Source organism: Polypterus senegalus, chromosome 1, assembly GCF_016835505.1.
Source record: "Polypterus senegalus isolate Bchr_013 chromosome 1, ASM1683550v1, whole genome shotgun sequence".
Lineage (NCBI taxonomy): Eukaryota > Metazoa > Chordata > Cladistia > Polypteriformes > Polypteridae > Polypterus > Polypterus senegalus.
In genome coordinates this window covers 34,404,947-34,422,699 of record NC_053154.1, presented here as the reverse complement: position 1 = coordinate 34,422,699, position 17,753 = coordinate 34,404,947, and the positions used below count along the sequence as shown (strand labels likewise).

General features: G+C 38.9%; 1 protein-coding gene across 3 annotated transcripts in view; it reads right to left on the bottom strand.

The window, feature by feature from the left end:
- The window catches only part of si:cabz01101003.1 (ubiquitin carboxyl-terminal hydrolase CYLD), an 82,279-nt gene that overhangs the window by 33,229 nt on the left and 31,297 nt on the right, over positions 1-17,753 (bottom strand). For all 3 annotated transcript variants that reach the window (XM_039745908.1, XM_039745899.1, XM_039745917.1), the window contains 5 exons: positions 15,016-15,353; positions 13,133-13,298; positions 12,809-12,950; positions 6,521-6,643; positions 330-421 (listed from right to left, as the gene is read on the bottom strand). In XM_039745908.1, the coding sequence (XP_039601842.1) occupies positions 330-421; positions 6,521-6,643; positions 12,809-12,950; positions 13,133-13,298; positions 15,016-15,353 (861 nt within the window). The remainder of the gene's footprint in view (positions 1-329; positions 422-6,520; positions 6,644-12,808; positions 12,951-13,132; positions 13,299-15,015; positions 15,354-17,753) is intronic.

The following is a 17,753-nucleotide window of genomic DNA, read 5'->3' as shown; positions in this document are numbered from 1 at the left end:
AACTCCACACAGACAATGACCAAGTGAAGGAATCAAGCCCAGGATGGTGAATATGTAAGGCTGCAGTACTAACTGCTGTGTCACAGTGTTGTCTGGTATAAATATATTATTTATAAATAAAATTTACAAGTAAATCTAATATATATTATCTGTATATGAAACAACATTCTTAAAACTACTTAAAGCAATCAGGGTCTCAGGCTGCCAGACACATGAACCAGCCCTGGAAGGAGCACCAGTCCATTACTAGGCTGACTCACAGACACAGGGCCAGTTTGGAGGCTTCAGAATGTTACACTATCAATACATGCAGCTGGTCATTTGCAAACCTTTTTCTTCACTTGTGAATCCAGAGCTCTTTCCGGCAGCCTCCAGGATCTTCCGCAAGGTCATGATTTTTGTAGCACAGACATACCCATGTCTATAAAGGAAAGACAATCTTTGTCACAATCTTTGAAATTACTTAAAGGAGAGGTTCATCAGGAAAACGTTTTTTTAAGGACAAGGAGCCAGGGATTCTTTAGAGACTTAGTAAGAAGATACACCAAAGTAAAAATGTCAAGATGTTCAGCCAACACCATCAGATGAGAAGATAATGACTAAATCACACTCAAAAAAGGCACTGATCATAAACGCATAAGTCACCTTACTTTTTGGATACACACATCAAAAATAAACCACTTGCATGAGGTTGAAAAACCAGACTTAACAGCATCTGCTACAGTTCTGTACAGACTCACCTTAGTGGTTTGTACCCAAACTCACCTGTTCCTGCTGCAGTTTGCACATTAATCCACCCTAAAAATTTCCATTACATAATGTTCGACGTCTGGTTCTTGAACTATAACTGGCACATAACTCACTGTACAGTTGCAAACCCACATGGTGTAATGGTCATCTGACAACAAGCACAAGGCCTAATGATCATCTGACAATGGCAAGACCTTATCACAGTCTTGCGACAGTCTGCATGTAAAGTAATCCCACTATTATTGTATTAAACAATGGCAAAGTAAATTTAGAAAACTATTATATTGTTGTACAATATTTCAGAGTCACCTTAAATTGACAAAGTGCCTTTGAAATTAAGAAAACTGAATGAGTTTTCTGCATTCAAAGCTCCAGAAATACTATACAGAAATACAAAAAACACGACTTACTTCAGAAGTGCAACAATGCAGGTTCAAATCCTACATACAGAGGTTATATGCGTTGGTTTTATTCTTCAGGACACGCAGGGTAGTTTGATTGGCATTTGTAAAATGGCCTTATACTGTACAAGTTTGAGAGTGGGTAGGCCATGAACTGGCACCCTGACCAAGGCAGCTTCCTCACTTGTGCTCAACACTGCAGGGGTAGCCTTGGGCCATAATCCTCCAGCTGTGACAGTGATTTATATTATGCAGAGTAGGGAATTTTATGTAATTAAATTTGCCCATACAGTTTTCACAAAGCATGAAAAGGGCACGAGTTGCGTCTACCATCGAAATCAAAAAACAAACACTCATTTTAGCTCAAATGATCTTAATAAGCAGTGAGTGCTTGATGTTTGGAGACCCATGTGGAATGTGTAGCAATTATTAGGATTCAGAAAGCATCCTGGAAGGAGAACAATGCTTACTCTCAGGCGCCATGAGCTGGATTCACCATATCGAGTGAGGTGTAACAGGCCAGGACTTAAGTAAGCACATTTGCTGAAAAATATATAAGAATAAGCACAATTTCATTGGGATATGGGGGCTTGATTTTCACATTTGTGAGGACGTAACATTAAAAATTTCTAATAAATGTTTGTCTGGTATGCAAATCTACACCGATACACCAATCCCCACCAACATTTGCTCAAATTCTCTATTTGTATAGGGGGACACCGTAGGCTGTTTTGTTCTGAAAATCTTCCCCTTGAGGAACTTAAAGCACAGGTGAGGACACTAAATTATTAGTGGATGACATCTGCAAAGGAATACAAAGTTGCTACCCATGGTTCATTTAGTCAAAGTCTGGTTTGAGGCCAACACTTTCACCCAGGAATTTATTTAATGAGCGCAAACAGTACCGGATACCCAGACTAAAAAATAATAAAAATTTACTTATAATCAACACTTCTAGAATTTAAGTGTTGCACAACATCTCAAATTACGTTTGGAGCACTTCACTGCATGTTCATATTTGCTGGTTTCCAGCATCTGTTAAAGAGCTCCATGGTGGCTGGTGGTTTTGCAGATGCTGCCTCAGGATTGTCATGATGCTTCCATAGGCCATGCATTCAATCTATGACGTCCGCTTTAAAAATGTTACTTTATGAGCGATTAACAATGTCAAATAAAACTTTATACAAACAAAAGAACTGCACACTTGACTATGTGGTATGCCCTGGTTTCTTTCAAATGATAGTTGGATACTGTACCATCTTTCCATGTAAGTAGCAGTAAGCCACAGTCACCGTGATGTGAAAAGCTTAACCATCACAGTTTTGCAAGAATCTGACTGCATAAATTTAAAGCTGGCAAAGTTGAGACAAATAGCAGTGTGGCACATTTTTATACAAAAAAACTGCATACAATTTTCAACTGTTTGTTCCCTTAATCGTTATACAGTATATTTCAAAACAATAAATAAAAGACAGCTTAGTCAGATATACAGTTTACACTACAATCCAAATATTTACGACATATATGAAATTAAATTCAACTAAAGCCCTCACCCTCAACTTCATAGAGCCATGTGAACAGAAACACCAGCAAAATGTCAGCCCTCCTGTATACAGTGGGGGAAATAAGTAGTTGATTCCCTGCTGAATTTGTAAGCCTGCTCACTTACAAAGAAATGAACAGTCTCTAATTTTTATGGTAGTTTCATTTTAATGGAGAGAGACAGAAAATCAACCAAAAATCCAGAAAAAACACATTACATAAAAGTTATAAATTGATTTGCATGTCATTGAGAGAAATAGGGATTTGATCCCCTACAACCCAGCCAGAGGAGTAAACCTGGGAGGAAAAAGACACAGACATGCAGGCCCACATAGGAGCATATTGCACAAATAAGGAATCAACCTGGGACAGGGTTACAGACCATCATGGGGCCAGACAACCTGTCTACAGAAATGTGATTTCCAGAAATCCCGTTGAGGAATTCAGAACTTAGAATGAAAGCTGGACACTAGTTAAGCAGACCAAAATGACCCCTCAAGTCAGTGTTCTCTTTCTTACATTTACCTTTGTGGTAGCTGATCTGAAACGTTAAAGATGATACATCCGAAATCTTATACTTATAGGTTGGACAACCTATTTTTTTAATTAAGTAAGCCAGTGAAGCTCATGCAAGGATATGTCCTTACCTATAATATGTTTTAATCCTACAGTAGCCATGATTTCTTTAATAAAATCCTACACTTACAGCCTGGAAGTACCTGTAAAGTGTGTATAAAAGCACAACACACTAGTTCACGTATTTCAAAATGAGTAAATTCCTTTTGAACACTTCTGCTTTTACCTAATATTAACTCTGAGGCTTTGCATGCTGGTAATTGTGACACACATATCAGGTGCCTCTTTGCTCCGCTTGGTGAGTTTTCAACTTCCCTTTGCAATGGTCCATCAATTCTAACAGCCTAAAATTACTGCTAACTCAATATCAGCAGATGAAGAAGAGACTAACTGTACTCAGCACTGAAGCCCCATGACATTACAGATTGCCAGTCATCATCTCAAGTTTTGTATTATCCGGACTTCTTTTGATTTCAGCATTCTCATCATGTTAAATACTTGATAAATTACTCTAAGTGACTCTTTTCTGTCTCTGGCCTCTACAATTTAGAATGCGTCCCAGGGAGTGATCATCAGGTTTGATGACTGCTCCTGTTCAACTCACACTTGAAAACAACCTTCATGCAGTGGCCACTGATTGTGTGGCGTTTCCACATGCTTCCTGTGTCTCAGTTGGCTTTTCTTTCAGGTACGATGTACTGACTGACATCTCAAAGCTCAAAGTTGTTAGGTTAACTGGCAATTCTGCATTAGCTCCACATGGGTAAGTGCATTAGTGTGCCCTGCAATAAACTGGCGCCTTAACCAGGGTTACTTCCTCTCTTGAAGCCAGTGCTGAAGGAATCAGCTCCAGCTCCCCTGAACAATGAATCGGCTTTTGTGGGTTTGACCATGCTGCTATTTTAGACAACAAGAAATCCACAACATATCTCTTTATTATAAAAAAAAAAAAACTTGGGTAGGTATACTAGGGAGACAGGAGGTGATCTTCTCAGAAGACAATTTGATGTCCCGCGAGAGACACTTTAATTTGCTCCCAGCTCTTAAAACAATGACAAGCAAAACACGCAGCTCGCCAGCAGAATAAAGCCAGCAGATGATCCGACCACTTCTCCTTGCGCGCGTTCAGCCAGCCTAAAACCCCCCCCCACCCCCTTCAAAACGTGAGCAGCATGACACGAAGTGGCAAAAAGGACAGCGGCTATACAGGCTTTAAAATGATCGATGGGCAGCGTGACAACAGCTGCCCCCCTTCACAACGCGAGCAGTGTTATACGTCCTGCAAGAAAGAGATTTAACCACGCCCGGGGCCGGAAATAAAGGACAAGTATTGTTTTTACATCATCACGCGAGACAAGGCAGTGTGCCATCATTTAAAACAAGTCCATGGACATCTAACCCAGCAGTTGTTGGACTGCTTTTGGCAGACACGCATCATGTGCTCCCAGCTCTTAAAACAACGACATGTGACAAGCAGAACAGGCAGCTCGCCAGCATCAGAAAGACAGCAGATGATCCGACGGCATCTCCTTAGTGTGCGTTCAGCTGTCCCCCTTCACAACGCGAGCAGCGTTATACGTCCTGTGAGAAAGAGATGTAACCACGCACAGGGCCGGAAATAAAGGACAAGTATTGATTTACAAAAGTTTTTTAAAGTAAAAGTGAAAATATTGCATATGTAAAAATTCCCATGAAAATAACAATCTCTTTATATTGTAGTGTATATCCGATTAACTAAACACGGGGGTGGGCAAGCGAAGCAAGCAGGGGGCGGAGCCCCCTAGTTTAAAAAAAGAGCAAAAATTCAGGCAACAAGCATGTTTCCTTAGCTAACTGCTAAGTTGTTTCAATATCTTATCTTGGCCTATTTTTACTGGCCATCAAGTTGTCCGTGTCATCTACAAGACCTGGTAGTATGTTCCAGATTTCTACGCCTGCTTGTAAAAGGGATGTTTTCTGGCATCTGTCTAATTTTTCTGAACCCATTATGCCCCAAATGGCGAATGAGGGCCTAGTCTGGCAACATGAAAGGGCAATAAAAATTGAACAAAAGCAGTGCTAAATATAACACAAGAACTAAACAGGAAAAACAAGGTGACTTTAATTAAACAGCTATATTAATAAAAATATCTGTTGAAACTGTAAAGATAATACGAATAATGCATTAAAAAAACTTTATATTATGTATATATAAAGAGGAATATAAATTGCCGAAGGGTGTGGATGCCACTGCTCAGGTATAATGCTTTTGAAAAAATTGTGCTTTTGCAGTAGGCCTATGCCAAATAGGATTCGTAATATTTAATTTGTGTGTGTTATTGCAGTATGTTTTTATTTTATAATTATTTAGATACTGACTCTTAACTTGTGGGCTCAGATAATAATTACAAAGATCAGATCTTCAAAATTACACATAATTTGATAAAAAAAGGTTTCAAGAAAAGGACCATTGGGTGAAGCACAGTGGTAGCACTATTGCCTCACACTGGGGTTCACATCCCAGTTCCTCCCTGCGTGGAACGTGTATGTTCTCCCCATGTCCGTGTGGGTTTCCACACACAGTTCGAAGACATGCAATGATGCTACATTGTCCCTTGAGTTTGTTTGTGTGGAGGTGCGTTCACTCTGTGATAGGCTGTGTCCTGTCCACGAATTGTTCCTGCCTGTGCCTTTTGCTGCCCTGCACTTCCACCCTGGATAAGCAGGTATAGGAAATGGACGGATGTGCCAGTTATGTTCTGTATATGGGTATATGTATAAGTTATGACCTCCCCGTCTGTTTGCCTACAGTGGACAAATGGTTCTCCAGTGTGGACTTCAAAACCCAGAAGTGGTGGGTTCAGATCCTACTACTGACACAGTGTGAACACATGCAAGTTGCTTTACCTTTCTGTACTCCAACTGGGAAAACAAAGGGAATGAACCCAATTGTATTTGAAATGTTGCATGTTGCCTTGGATAAAGGCCTCAGCCAAATAAATACATAATAAATCCCAATTGAGCCATTGTTGGCTACCCACATTGGGCTAAAATGTTTACCCACACTGTCCTCCACTGGCCTAATGTTTGCTGGGGTTGTTACAATATATGTGTACCACATTAACAGAAAAAAATTCCAGTGGAGGATTCCTATCTGAGGTCATGGACTTGGAGTGTCTATTTTACTGAAGCTGGATTTGAAGATTTTTGTCTTGCTATGTTTGATTTTCATAACGTGGACATTTCCAAACATTTGAGTTTTGGATACTTACTTTCGCAGTGGGTTAACAATTTCACTCCTCAGCAGTTCTTGGGTCTCCCCATACATATTACTGTCATTCTTTCCTTTGGGACGCAAGAGAACAGTGTCCAGGACTGAACTAAATGAGAAGAGACTGTAGAAATGCAAGGAAGACAAATGGTAATGAGAACCATTATTAGAGTGAAATTCAGTAATCAAAACAAGCTTTACATTATTTAAGGGTATCATACAGTTCAGGGTCAGTCCATGTGAAATCAACAGGGGCCTCCCAACTAATCATCTCCAATTTGCTTCATACTTGCTGTAAATAATCTCATTGTACACAATAATTAACATGGATATTTTAGTCTTCTAAATGTATTAGTTTCTGAGATATCTAGTCTTTAAGAAGAAGAAGGCCCTAACTTTAATAAAAAAGAGTGCTACTAAACAAATGGCAACATTCCATAAGTCATAACGTTTACAGTATTAATACCAGATACATAACAATTTCATTATTATTTAGTATTAGATGTCTTTAACATCTAAAATAGTTGGTCCGCAGTTGCATATTTGCCAGTTTATGGTTTGCTAAAAATTGAGTAAAAAAAATCTTTCATGCTTTTAAGTGTTGCAACCCACTTTCTCCCATGAATATGTGTTTGTGAACCACCAATTTTCTTCTTAGTGAATCAAGCATGATCTTCACAGTGGGCTGGAATTTAGTTTGATCGTCAATCAAGTAGTTCAGAAACATCACTTTGGAGCAACTTCAGCCATCCACATCTCTACAATAAACCACAGCATGAAAAAATACCATTGGAAGGATTGTGTTGGTACCTTGAACCAAACTATATTTACTAAGGCGTCAAATGTGCCATCTTTTACTACAAAGAGACATGCAAAGTACAGAGGTGTAATACTTGTGCACCCTCTAGTCAATGCACAGGGGCCTTGTTTGACCCCTGTAGGAAGGGAGTGAAGATTACTAGGCCAAGGGTGAGCCCGGCTAAAGAAGTGAGTTCAGAAGAAGCAGGACGAGGAGGTGCAGGACCGAGCTGTTTGCAGAGAGCTGATCAAGCACATCGACCCCACACAAAAGTGAGAAAAGATGAAGAGGAAGAAGAAGAAGTGGTGTACTACTTAATAATATAATCAGTGAACTGTGTTATAAAATTGTAAAGATGTATCAGTAAATTCATGTATGTGTTTAATGTTGAAATACGCCCATGTTTCAATTTCTCCCATGGAGCAGGGTGCTAAAGATGAAGTGCTGTTACATGTATACCAGGTATATATTCAACTGCAACAAAGACAAAGGAAATTCTAATCCATTATCATCTAGTTCTCCACATAAGGCAATAAGTATGAACACAGACAGCAGAGTAGCAGAGCTCTCCTGCCATCAGCAGTCACATCTGACTAACAAGTAGAAGCACATGGCTATATACTGTGGTGTCCACAGCTCATGTAAAAAGGGCTGCTTTTAAATAAATAAGTACTGTGTTCACAGCTTGGTGAAGGGGCGTGGTGGTTGTGTGGCTGAAGCGGTTCTTGGGGCGATTCGCGATGTGGGCATTTCTCACCTAAGTGCACAGGTGGGAAATTGTCCGCATCCGTGATTGTTCCTGGGGCCGCTGATTTGCCACAGCTGCCATGCCCTCTTGATATATAGAAGCGGGGGTCGGTTAGAAAAGAGAAAGAAAGAAAGAAAGAAAGAAAGAAGATAACAGAGGTTGCAGGAGAATGCAGGAAGCAGGTGGAGAGAGCCGTTGTGAGGGGAGAAGGAGAGCGATCGAGCGAGTGAGCGAGAGCAGGCTCGAATGAGAGAAAGAAGGCAGTTGGGAAGTGAGCCCACGAGGAGAGTGTTTGGCAGACACTCGGTGGGGCTGAAGGAAGCGGTCGCACCAGCTGAGTGATTATGGAGCTGGAGTGACCTGTAGAGGAGATGACTGACCGCTGAAAGGAGCGGGAGTCAAGGAGGCTTTGGGTGTTGAGTCCCAGTGTGTGCACCCTGGCCGCTGTAGAAGAAACCCAAGTTTCGGTCCTGTTTGGAGCCAGAAGTAGCCAGGGATCAGAGGGCTAATGGACCCGTGTGAAAGGCAGCTGTTCCTGCAGGTAGGCGACTCTCCTGTTGCGAAGCCCAGATGGGTGAAGCAGGGAAGCCGCCAGGTAAAAGAAGACACCAGGCTTTGTTGTTTTAAAGGCTTACTTCCTGTGCTATTTTAACCTCTTTGTTTTTAGAAGATTTTTCTAATGGTTTTTAACCTCCACGTTTCACAACTGTTTTTATGGATTATTTATTTGAAGATGTTTTTGAAAGCACTGCACTTTATCTTGAACACCTTGTTTTTGTTGATTGTTTTAATAAAAGCACTTTACACTTTTGCACCATCCCTTTGCTTTGTTGTGCCTCACTGCTAAGCTCATCGGTAACATTACCGACGGTGTAGGGTTCAAGGGCTCCAGGACAGACGATGGGAGCATGTATCGAAGCTGCATATATATATACTCCTAAAAGATAGATATTAAAACATGACACATTTCAAGGATTCACAGGTTTTAAGGATCACCTGTAGAATCTGCAGATATACTACTACTTCTACTACTATTTACTGAATATACCTTAAAAGAACATTTCTGTTTACAAGCTTAACTTTGATCTTAACACAGCACAAATCTATAAAAAACGGCTGTCACAACTTTTCTTTCTCAGGAAACTCAGCTGTTTTAAAGTAGACAACACCATAATGACACTTTTTTAATAAGTCTTTAATTGAATCCATTGTTACATTTCCTTTTATTTGTTGGTTTGGCAATCTCAGCAATAACAATATAAATCATCTTAACAATATTTTAAAAATCTGCAGTAAAATTATTGGTTCACAGCAGATGTCTATCACTGAAATGTATTGCACACAGGCTAGAAAGAGAAGCAAGTTCATTTTGTGAAACAGTGGCCCTCTTTGTTCTAAATTCCAGCTGTTGCCATCAGGCTGCAGATTTAGGTTTCCAAAGGTAAAGAGAAACGGGTTTAAGAACACTTTTATTGCAAAGGCTTTAAGCATTTTAAATTCGGATACTTGTAGGGATGCTGCTAAATGTTAAATTCTGCATTATTATTTTGTGTACTGTTGAAAATACAGTGGGATACAAAAGTTTGGGCAACCTTGTTAATAGTCATTATTTTCCTGTATAAATCGTTGGTTGTTACGATAAAAAATGTCAGTTAAATATATCATATAGAAGACACACACAGTGATATTTAAGAAGTGAAATGAAGTTTATTGGATTTACAGAAAGTGTGCAATAATTGTTCAAACAAAATCAGGCAGGTGCATAAATTTGGGCACCACAAAAAAGAAATGAAATCAATATTTAGTAGATCCGCCTTTTGCAGAAATTACAGCCTCTAAATGCTTCCTGTAGGTTCCAATGAGAGTCTGGATTGTGGCTGAAGGTATTTTGGACCATTCCTCTTTACAAAACATCTCTAGTTCATTCAGGTTTGATGGCTTCCGAGCATGGACAGCTCTCTTTAACTCACACCACAGATTTTCAATTATATTCAGGTCTGGGGACTGAGATGGCCATTCCAGAACGTTGTAGTTGTTCCTCTGCATGAATGCCTTAGTAGATTTTGAGCAGTGTTTCGGGTCGTTGTCTTGTTGAAAGATCCAGCCCCGGCGCAGCTTTAGCTTTGTCACTGATTCCTGGACATTGGTCTCCAGAATCTGCTGATACTGAGTGGAATCCATGCGTCCCTCAACTTTGACAAGATTCCCAGTCCCTGCACTGGCCACACAGCCCACAGCATGATGGAACCACCACCATATTTTACTGTAGGTAGCAGGTGTTTTTCTTGGAATGCTGTGTTCTTTTTCCTCCATGCATAACACCCCTTGTTATGCCCAAATAACTCAATTTTAGTTTCATCAGTCCACAGCACCTTATTCCAAAATGAAGCTGGCTTGTCCAAATGTGCTTGAGCATACCTCAAGCGGCTCTGTTTGTGCTGTGGGCATAGAAAAGGCTTCCTCTGCGTCATTCTCGCATACAGCATCTCCTTGTGTAAAGTGCGCCGAATGGTTGAACGATGCACAGTGACTCCATCTGCTGCAAGATGATGTTGAAGGTCTTTGGTGCTGGTCTGTGGGTTGACTCTGGACTGTTCTCACCATTCGTCACTTCTGTCTATCCGAAATCTTTCTTGGTCTGCCACTTCGAGCCTTAACTTGAACTGAGCCGGTGGTCTTCCATTTCCTAACTGTGGAAACAGACAGCTAAAATCTCTGGGACAGCTTTCTGTATCCTTCCCCTAAACCATGATGGTGAACAATCTTTGTCTTCAGGTCATTTGAGAGTTGTTTTGTGACCCCCATGTTGCTACTCTTCAGAGAAAATTAAAGGAGGAGGGAAACTTACAATTGACCCCCTTAAATACTCTTTCTCATTATAGGATTCACCTGTGTATGTAGGTCAGGGGTCACTGAGCTTACCAAGCCAATTTGAGTTCCAATAATTAGTTCTAAAAGTTTTGGAATTAATAAAATGACAACGATGCCCAAATTTATGCACCTGCCTGATTTTGTTTGAACAATTATTGCACACTTTCTGTAAATCCAATAAACTTCATTTCACTTCTCAAATATCACTGTGTGTGTCTCCTGTATGATATATTTAACTGACATTTTTTTATCGTAACAACCAACGATTTATACAGAAAAATAATGACTATTAACAAGATTGCCCAAACTTTTGCATCCCACTGTAATTATACTTTTTTGTATTGATCCTGAGTGTATGTTTATGCAATAACATTGGTTGTCAAATGTTGTGTTTTTATTTATCTACTGGATTTCTGTAACAATGTCTTCTGTTTTTGTACTTTCCTGCTGCAAACAAATTTCCTTCTGGGATTATACAGTCTACCTAGAATTTGGCAACTTTCATACCTTAGTAAATACAGTACAGTTTGGTCCAACGTACCAAATTCATATTTTGCGCATTTACTCACTGACACATGATCTTTCCGGTGCTATTTTTTTCATGGTGGTCAAAGTCATACATGGGCAATATGCATTTGAAATTATATGTGTGAAATGATTTTTTTCCATTTTTAATGCCTCATAGACCAGAAAGTTTGATTTCTTTCAGACAGGCACCTAGTTACTAAGGAAATACATAAGTAATAGCTATCCAAATTTGAAAGATCTGATGTGGCTTAATGTGGACATTTAGAGGGCCAAATTTGCTCTAAAGCATTAAGGCAATTTTTTATACAATTTTCAGCAAGCCATAAACTGGCAAATATATTATTGAGGTTGAAACATCTAATTACTAAGTATCAATTTCTGAAAATTTTATGCATCTAGCACTAACAGTTCAAAAGTTATTACTCATGGAGCTTTGACATTTTTCAACAGAACTCGTTTTTTTAGTAAAATCAGGGCCACGTTCCCTTTTTATAGCCACCATATCTCAGAACCTTATGAACATAAAAGCCAAAAATTTGTCACACTAGTTACTGGGTACCATGACATCATTTTCAGCAAGTATGAATCAAATTGGAGTTGGTGAGTCAGGACCATTTTCTAAAATCTGTTGCTTTGACACAGATTGACCGTTTACAGTTGTTTGCATATTTCTGCTCACTTGCATAGGGCACAAACATCAAACCAGTGGTGTGGACTGAATCAGCAAACCTGCTCTTTTTGGTTCAACACCATGAATGCTGGGAGCCACACCACCTATTAACGTTATACACTAAAGTGAATGTTAGACCTACTCTTCCAGATTAAATGAGAGAGAAATGGCAGTTCACACTATAGACTAAAATAAAACTTAGTCTACAGACTAAATATATAAGTATATAAATAACTAAAATAATAAATACATAACTGAAATATTAGCTGTAAAATACATCACAGAATGTCTGTTTGAAACTGACCATGGAGTCTTTAGAGCTTTACTTTCTCTATGAAGGCCGAAGACTTTGGTCCTTGTTTCTATTTCCTCCCAGACCAAAGTAGCTTGTAGGGGGATGGTGCTGGGCTGGAGCCTATCTCAGCTAGCATAGGGAGCAAGGCAGGAAAAAACCTTGGACAGGGTGCCAGTCCATTACAGGACAAACACACACACAAGCCAATTTACCTAACCTGCATGACTGGAGGGTGGGAGGAAACACACACAGACACTGGATGAACATGCAAACTGCACACAAGGTGGACCTGAGACTTGAACTCTGATCTTCCAACTGTGAGGCAGCGGCAGTGCCACTGTATCACCATGCTGACTGTCACGTTTCCATATTACTTACCAAAACAATGTGGCATCGAGGTAGCATGAATTAAAGTTGCCCTGAATGCCTTTCTTCCAGCCAGTGAACCTTTCTTTTGCTTGCTCGCCCAGCTCAGGAGGTGTGTCCTCTTCTACTTTTTCACTGGCCCACTCAGCAAAAGCTGGAAGACAAAGAGCAACAGAAGATTTAAACAAAAATGAAGACTCGAGCATTTCAACTTGTTTTTCAAGTGTAAGTAACTAGAATTCATTCAGTTTATACACAATTATTGAAAAGCTGTTTGGAGAACTTTACTATTCAGGAGATGAGTAGCTTATGAAAAAAAAAATTGGAAACTGATACCTATGGAGTTGCAACGATCAACCTGATTTGCACGAACTTGGTGAGCAGGAAACCGAGGGTCTGGGCGGCAGTTTTTCAACTTCACAAAAAGACCCTTATTGGGGGCGCATTTAAAGAATCGTTCTCCAAGATAAGTTCCGTCTGTGCCGGCTGCTATGACCTCTTCCTGATATGGAAAAAAAAAAAACACATACACAAAACTCAATGTGTCAAAAGTTGCTTTAATTAAAAAAGTAATCAACCATATTTAACTGTACCTTAAATGTAACTTTTCACTAAAACATTTTTTTTCTGCATGTACATGGGAGATTTTTCTAAAAAAAATGTGACTAAAACTTGAAAATTATCATGATCAGGCTTTAGTTTTTGATTTTATTTTTAAAAATTCTCTGAGAGCATAGTTTCTTATGGGTCTCCATCCCAGTTTGGGTTGGAGTTGTTTGATTTTGTGTCATGCAGAGTTTTGATTCACAATTCTATTCAATTGGGAAGGGTCGTGAAGGGTTTGCGGAGTGTCTCGCAATGGGTTGCCGTTTAAGTGATCCACATTGGTCTGCTCCACCCAGGATAACTGTTGGCACAAATCCGGGTCTAGAAGACTCAAAAAAGGCAAAATTGGGTTGCAAGAAAAAAACTTTAAGAAACACTTTCCTAGAGGTCTATTTCTATTCTCTATCTATTTTTGCACTTGGTACGTTTTTAATGATGTTGAAAATAAGTTACAATCTACTGTAATGCCATTTTGCTTTCTTTATGGACATCACCATTTTGAGTGTTTTTTTTGTTGAAGGTTACTATGTCGTTGCTAGGCAAGGTCAACCAGAAGTGTGCAGCATGTAACACATCCAGGTCAAGAGTACAAAGGTCGTATCATGCACTTCCCTAGTGGTTCTTGATTAAGATAGCTATTATTCCTTTGTTTTTTGGAAAAAGTTCTTGTTAACGAATTATGGCTCTGCATTTTGTTTATGACTTAATAATAACATTTGAGCTCTCATTACATGAGTGTTCATTGGTTTTCAAGTTTTTGTCATACATATTGAGCCATGGTCACTTCTTTTTTGAATTTCCGGTTATGACTCTCTGCTTGTTACTTTGGTTACGATTTACCTCTCAATTCCATTTCTAACTAAATGTTGCTGCTGTCTTGTGCATTCAGCACACTAATCTTCCCTCATTATCTACTATAGAACTTATACTTTCCAACTGGAATTAAAAGAGTTGACCTCCAGACAATCTGATAATGCATAGGGAACTGACTGCACATTTAAAATTTCTGAGAACGAATGAAAATTAGTCCCCAATAAAATACACCCTTCTTCAAGAGGCACAAAACAAGTTATAATTAAATTGTATGTCGTATACATAATTCACACTCTACACAAGATATCCAAAATGTATCCTGGGCCAGACCCTACTTAAGAAAGATGAGGTGGGAGACCTCCTTCTGTAAATCACATGTTTTGGAAATGTTCCCAGCTTAAACCCTCTTATAACAAAATCTTTTTCCTAGCCCACTTTGGAATCACAATAATCCCTGATCTTCTCAACACTGTCTAGGGTAGCACCCTTTGGACATTGCTGAGAAGTGAACAATCTATTATGGTAAATTAATATTAATTCAGCTGCTGTAATACAATGGGAAAAGGATTTCATAGTTCAGTTACAACTGGAAATAAATTAAACTCACTTCACTTTTCAGAATTTGACAGGCATTTTTAACATTGTCATCAATTACAATTTTATTTTCTATCATCTCTAGAGGGGTTTGGATTGGGGGTATGTAATCTGATTTCAATATGATGTAGTATTGTGGGTCATAAGGACGGGTAATGTATGAAAAAAAACTAGAAGTTAACAATTTAATTCAAAAGTAGTCTTACAAGCTCCAGCCCAGCCACTGTGTCGGTCATGCCTTTGATTTCTCCTATCCAACGAATCACTCCATATATGGGTGGATCCTTCACTTCCACCATTGAGTTCACTTCAAGGTTTGCGTCTTCTTCTTCATTGTGGTTTTTCAGAAGTTCTGCACTGTGTTTTGCTTGTGGAGATGATGGAATTTCTTCCCCTCCAGGTGGCTTTGACTGGGTGCTCCAATAGGAGGACAAGCTCGGCATTTTTTCATCCACTGAAGAAGAAGAATCCGAGTGAGGCAGGCGAGTTGATAAAGTTCGAGCCAGGCCAGCTTGCTCTTCCAAAGAGTTGAAATAACTTCTGCCTGGAACAAACACACAATCAAAAATAATTTTGAAAAGCAGAGGAAGAATACAGAAAATACATGCTCTTTAAAAATAATAAAAATAAATAAATTTCCATATCAGTCAACACTATCTGTACTGGCATCTTTACAATCAAATTCTATATTTTCATTTGTAGTGCAGTCAATGTGAGAACGTATTTTATCCAAGAATAATCCAAACAAGAGAGATTTCAATTTATTGTAAGGAAACAATATCACCTGGGACAACTGTGAGTAATAAATAGACTGTAAGATAAAAACACGAGGCTGAATTTAAAACAAAGAACATAACTGATCAAATGAAGTGCAGGGGCAAACCAAAAACCTAAAAGTCAAAAAGCAGTTTAATACTGAAATGAAACCCAGCCCTTGGGCTAATAGGCTATATTCACATTACCATGCTTTGATTTAATAATTCAGAAATTAGCTGTTTCTTCTTTTTGTTCACACTATCCCGGTGTTTTTAACCCTCAGAAATGCAGTCTTGTGAAAATGCTCCCCAGAGCCGTATACTGTATGTATTTCTGAAAACGACAGATGAGCACTACAGTGTGGAAGGGTGAAAACAACAAGTTTTGAAAGCACACACTCTAATCATGCTCTGATTGGTTCATTCTTATTACATGACCGTTCCCTGATTGTATCCTGCTTGTTACGTTTTCTCAGTCACTTTGCTTGTATTATACTCGTGTGTTACTCTCAATAACAAATTCTACCTTATTGTCTGTCTAAACTTTTGTTTTTCATATTTGCTATTGCAGATATCCATTTGTAAACACAAACTGCAAATAGATGTCACATCCTCTTCCAATGTATGCATGTCTAATGTAGGCAAACAGCTATGTCATATGAATTTTTTAGTCATTTTAGAGTGGGCAGACACATTTTATTAAACAATTTGAAAATGCTAATGTGGGCGAAGGTCATTTTCATTTAAAAACGCCATTTTAATATGAAAAAGTAGTAGTGTAGATGTAGCTATAGATTAAAGTTATCTCCTACTTGCCATTTATCCAACTGAGCATGTTTAAAGCAGTTTTCTGCTAACATCACTAAAGTGCTGATGACGGTCAAGTGACACGTTTCCGTATGACACACAAAAAAAATATGGACAAAACAAAATAAAGAATACATTTTGTCAAAATAAACAGAAATGATTCAAACCTTCTAAAACTTGTTATTTAATTATAACAAATATATACACTGACATAAAAAAACAAGATAACAATTATTATGACACTTTAATATTAATTAAAGTGACATGTCTCTACTCAGGAATTTCCTCGTGGTGACACCCCCTCTCAGTTACTCATCCACACTCATACAGTGGCAGTGATGGGGCTTAAACTGGAATACACAGAAGTCTTTTCAGCCAGCTGTACTAAAGTAGACCTCCACCACCACATGGTCATGGGAGACTCTCACATACTAGCAGGTTCTCTGTCTGAGCGTCAGTGGCGCTCTCATCTCCTGTTTTACTGACCATGAGCAATGCACTTAACATACTAGTGTTCAAATACAAAAACATGAGTGCTAGATACTTAGAAAGAAAACATCTATAGCAATTAATTCAATTAAAATGAAAGTTCTGTAAAATATCCAAATGGCTGAACATTGAATGACAATCCAAATAGGGTTCAATGACTTTCAGAAGCAGTTATGTGTCAGGTACGATAGGCTTCAATTGATCGCAAACCTATACTGAATAAAGTATGGCAACATTCTGTTACATCATTGTTTCTACTTTTTAGAGATTTTAGAGTGCAGCACATTATTAACATCATTGTCTTCTTTGTCAGTTACAGGTGTCAATGCTACATGTGTGTGATTACAGTTATCTCATTTAAAGGCCATCTCTACTTGAGGAACTTTTTGAAACATTGTTTAAACAGGGGAAAAAAAACATGCAAAATAACTCATTCTTAAACTTTAATGAATGAAGAGTGAAGAATGAATTATGAGTCTTGGGAGTTCAACTTCCCATTACCATCTAATGACTTTTAAGTTATCATTTTGCCCCTTTGAACTTGATAAAGTAATTGCTAGTTTCGTTTCTGTCCTATACCTGAATTTTAAAAATTCTTTGGTGGAGCAAACAGACAGCTGACAAGAGTACTGCCCAACACGTCTACTTTTTGCAAGACATGCAGACTCTCTGTCTCAATATCATGGAGAAGAGAAAAGATGCTTGGAGTACATGTTTTTTTAACTGAGGCCAATTTGAAATTTTACCCAACAGAACTCCATCCATCCATCCATTATCCAATCTGCTATATCCCAACCACAGGGTCGTTGGGGTCTACTGGAGCCAATCCCAGCCAACACAGGGTGCAAGGCAGGAAACAAACCCTGGGCAAGGCACCAGCCCACCGCAGCCAA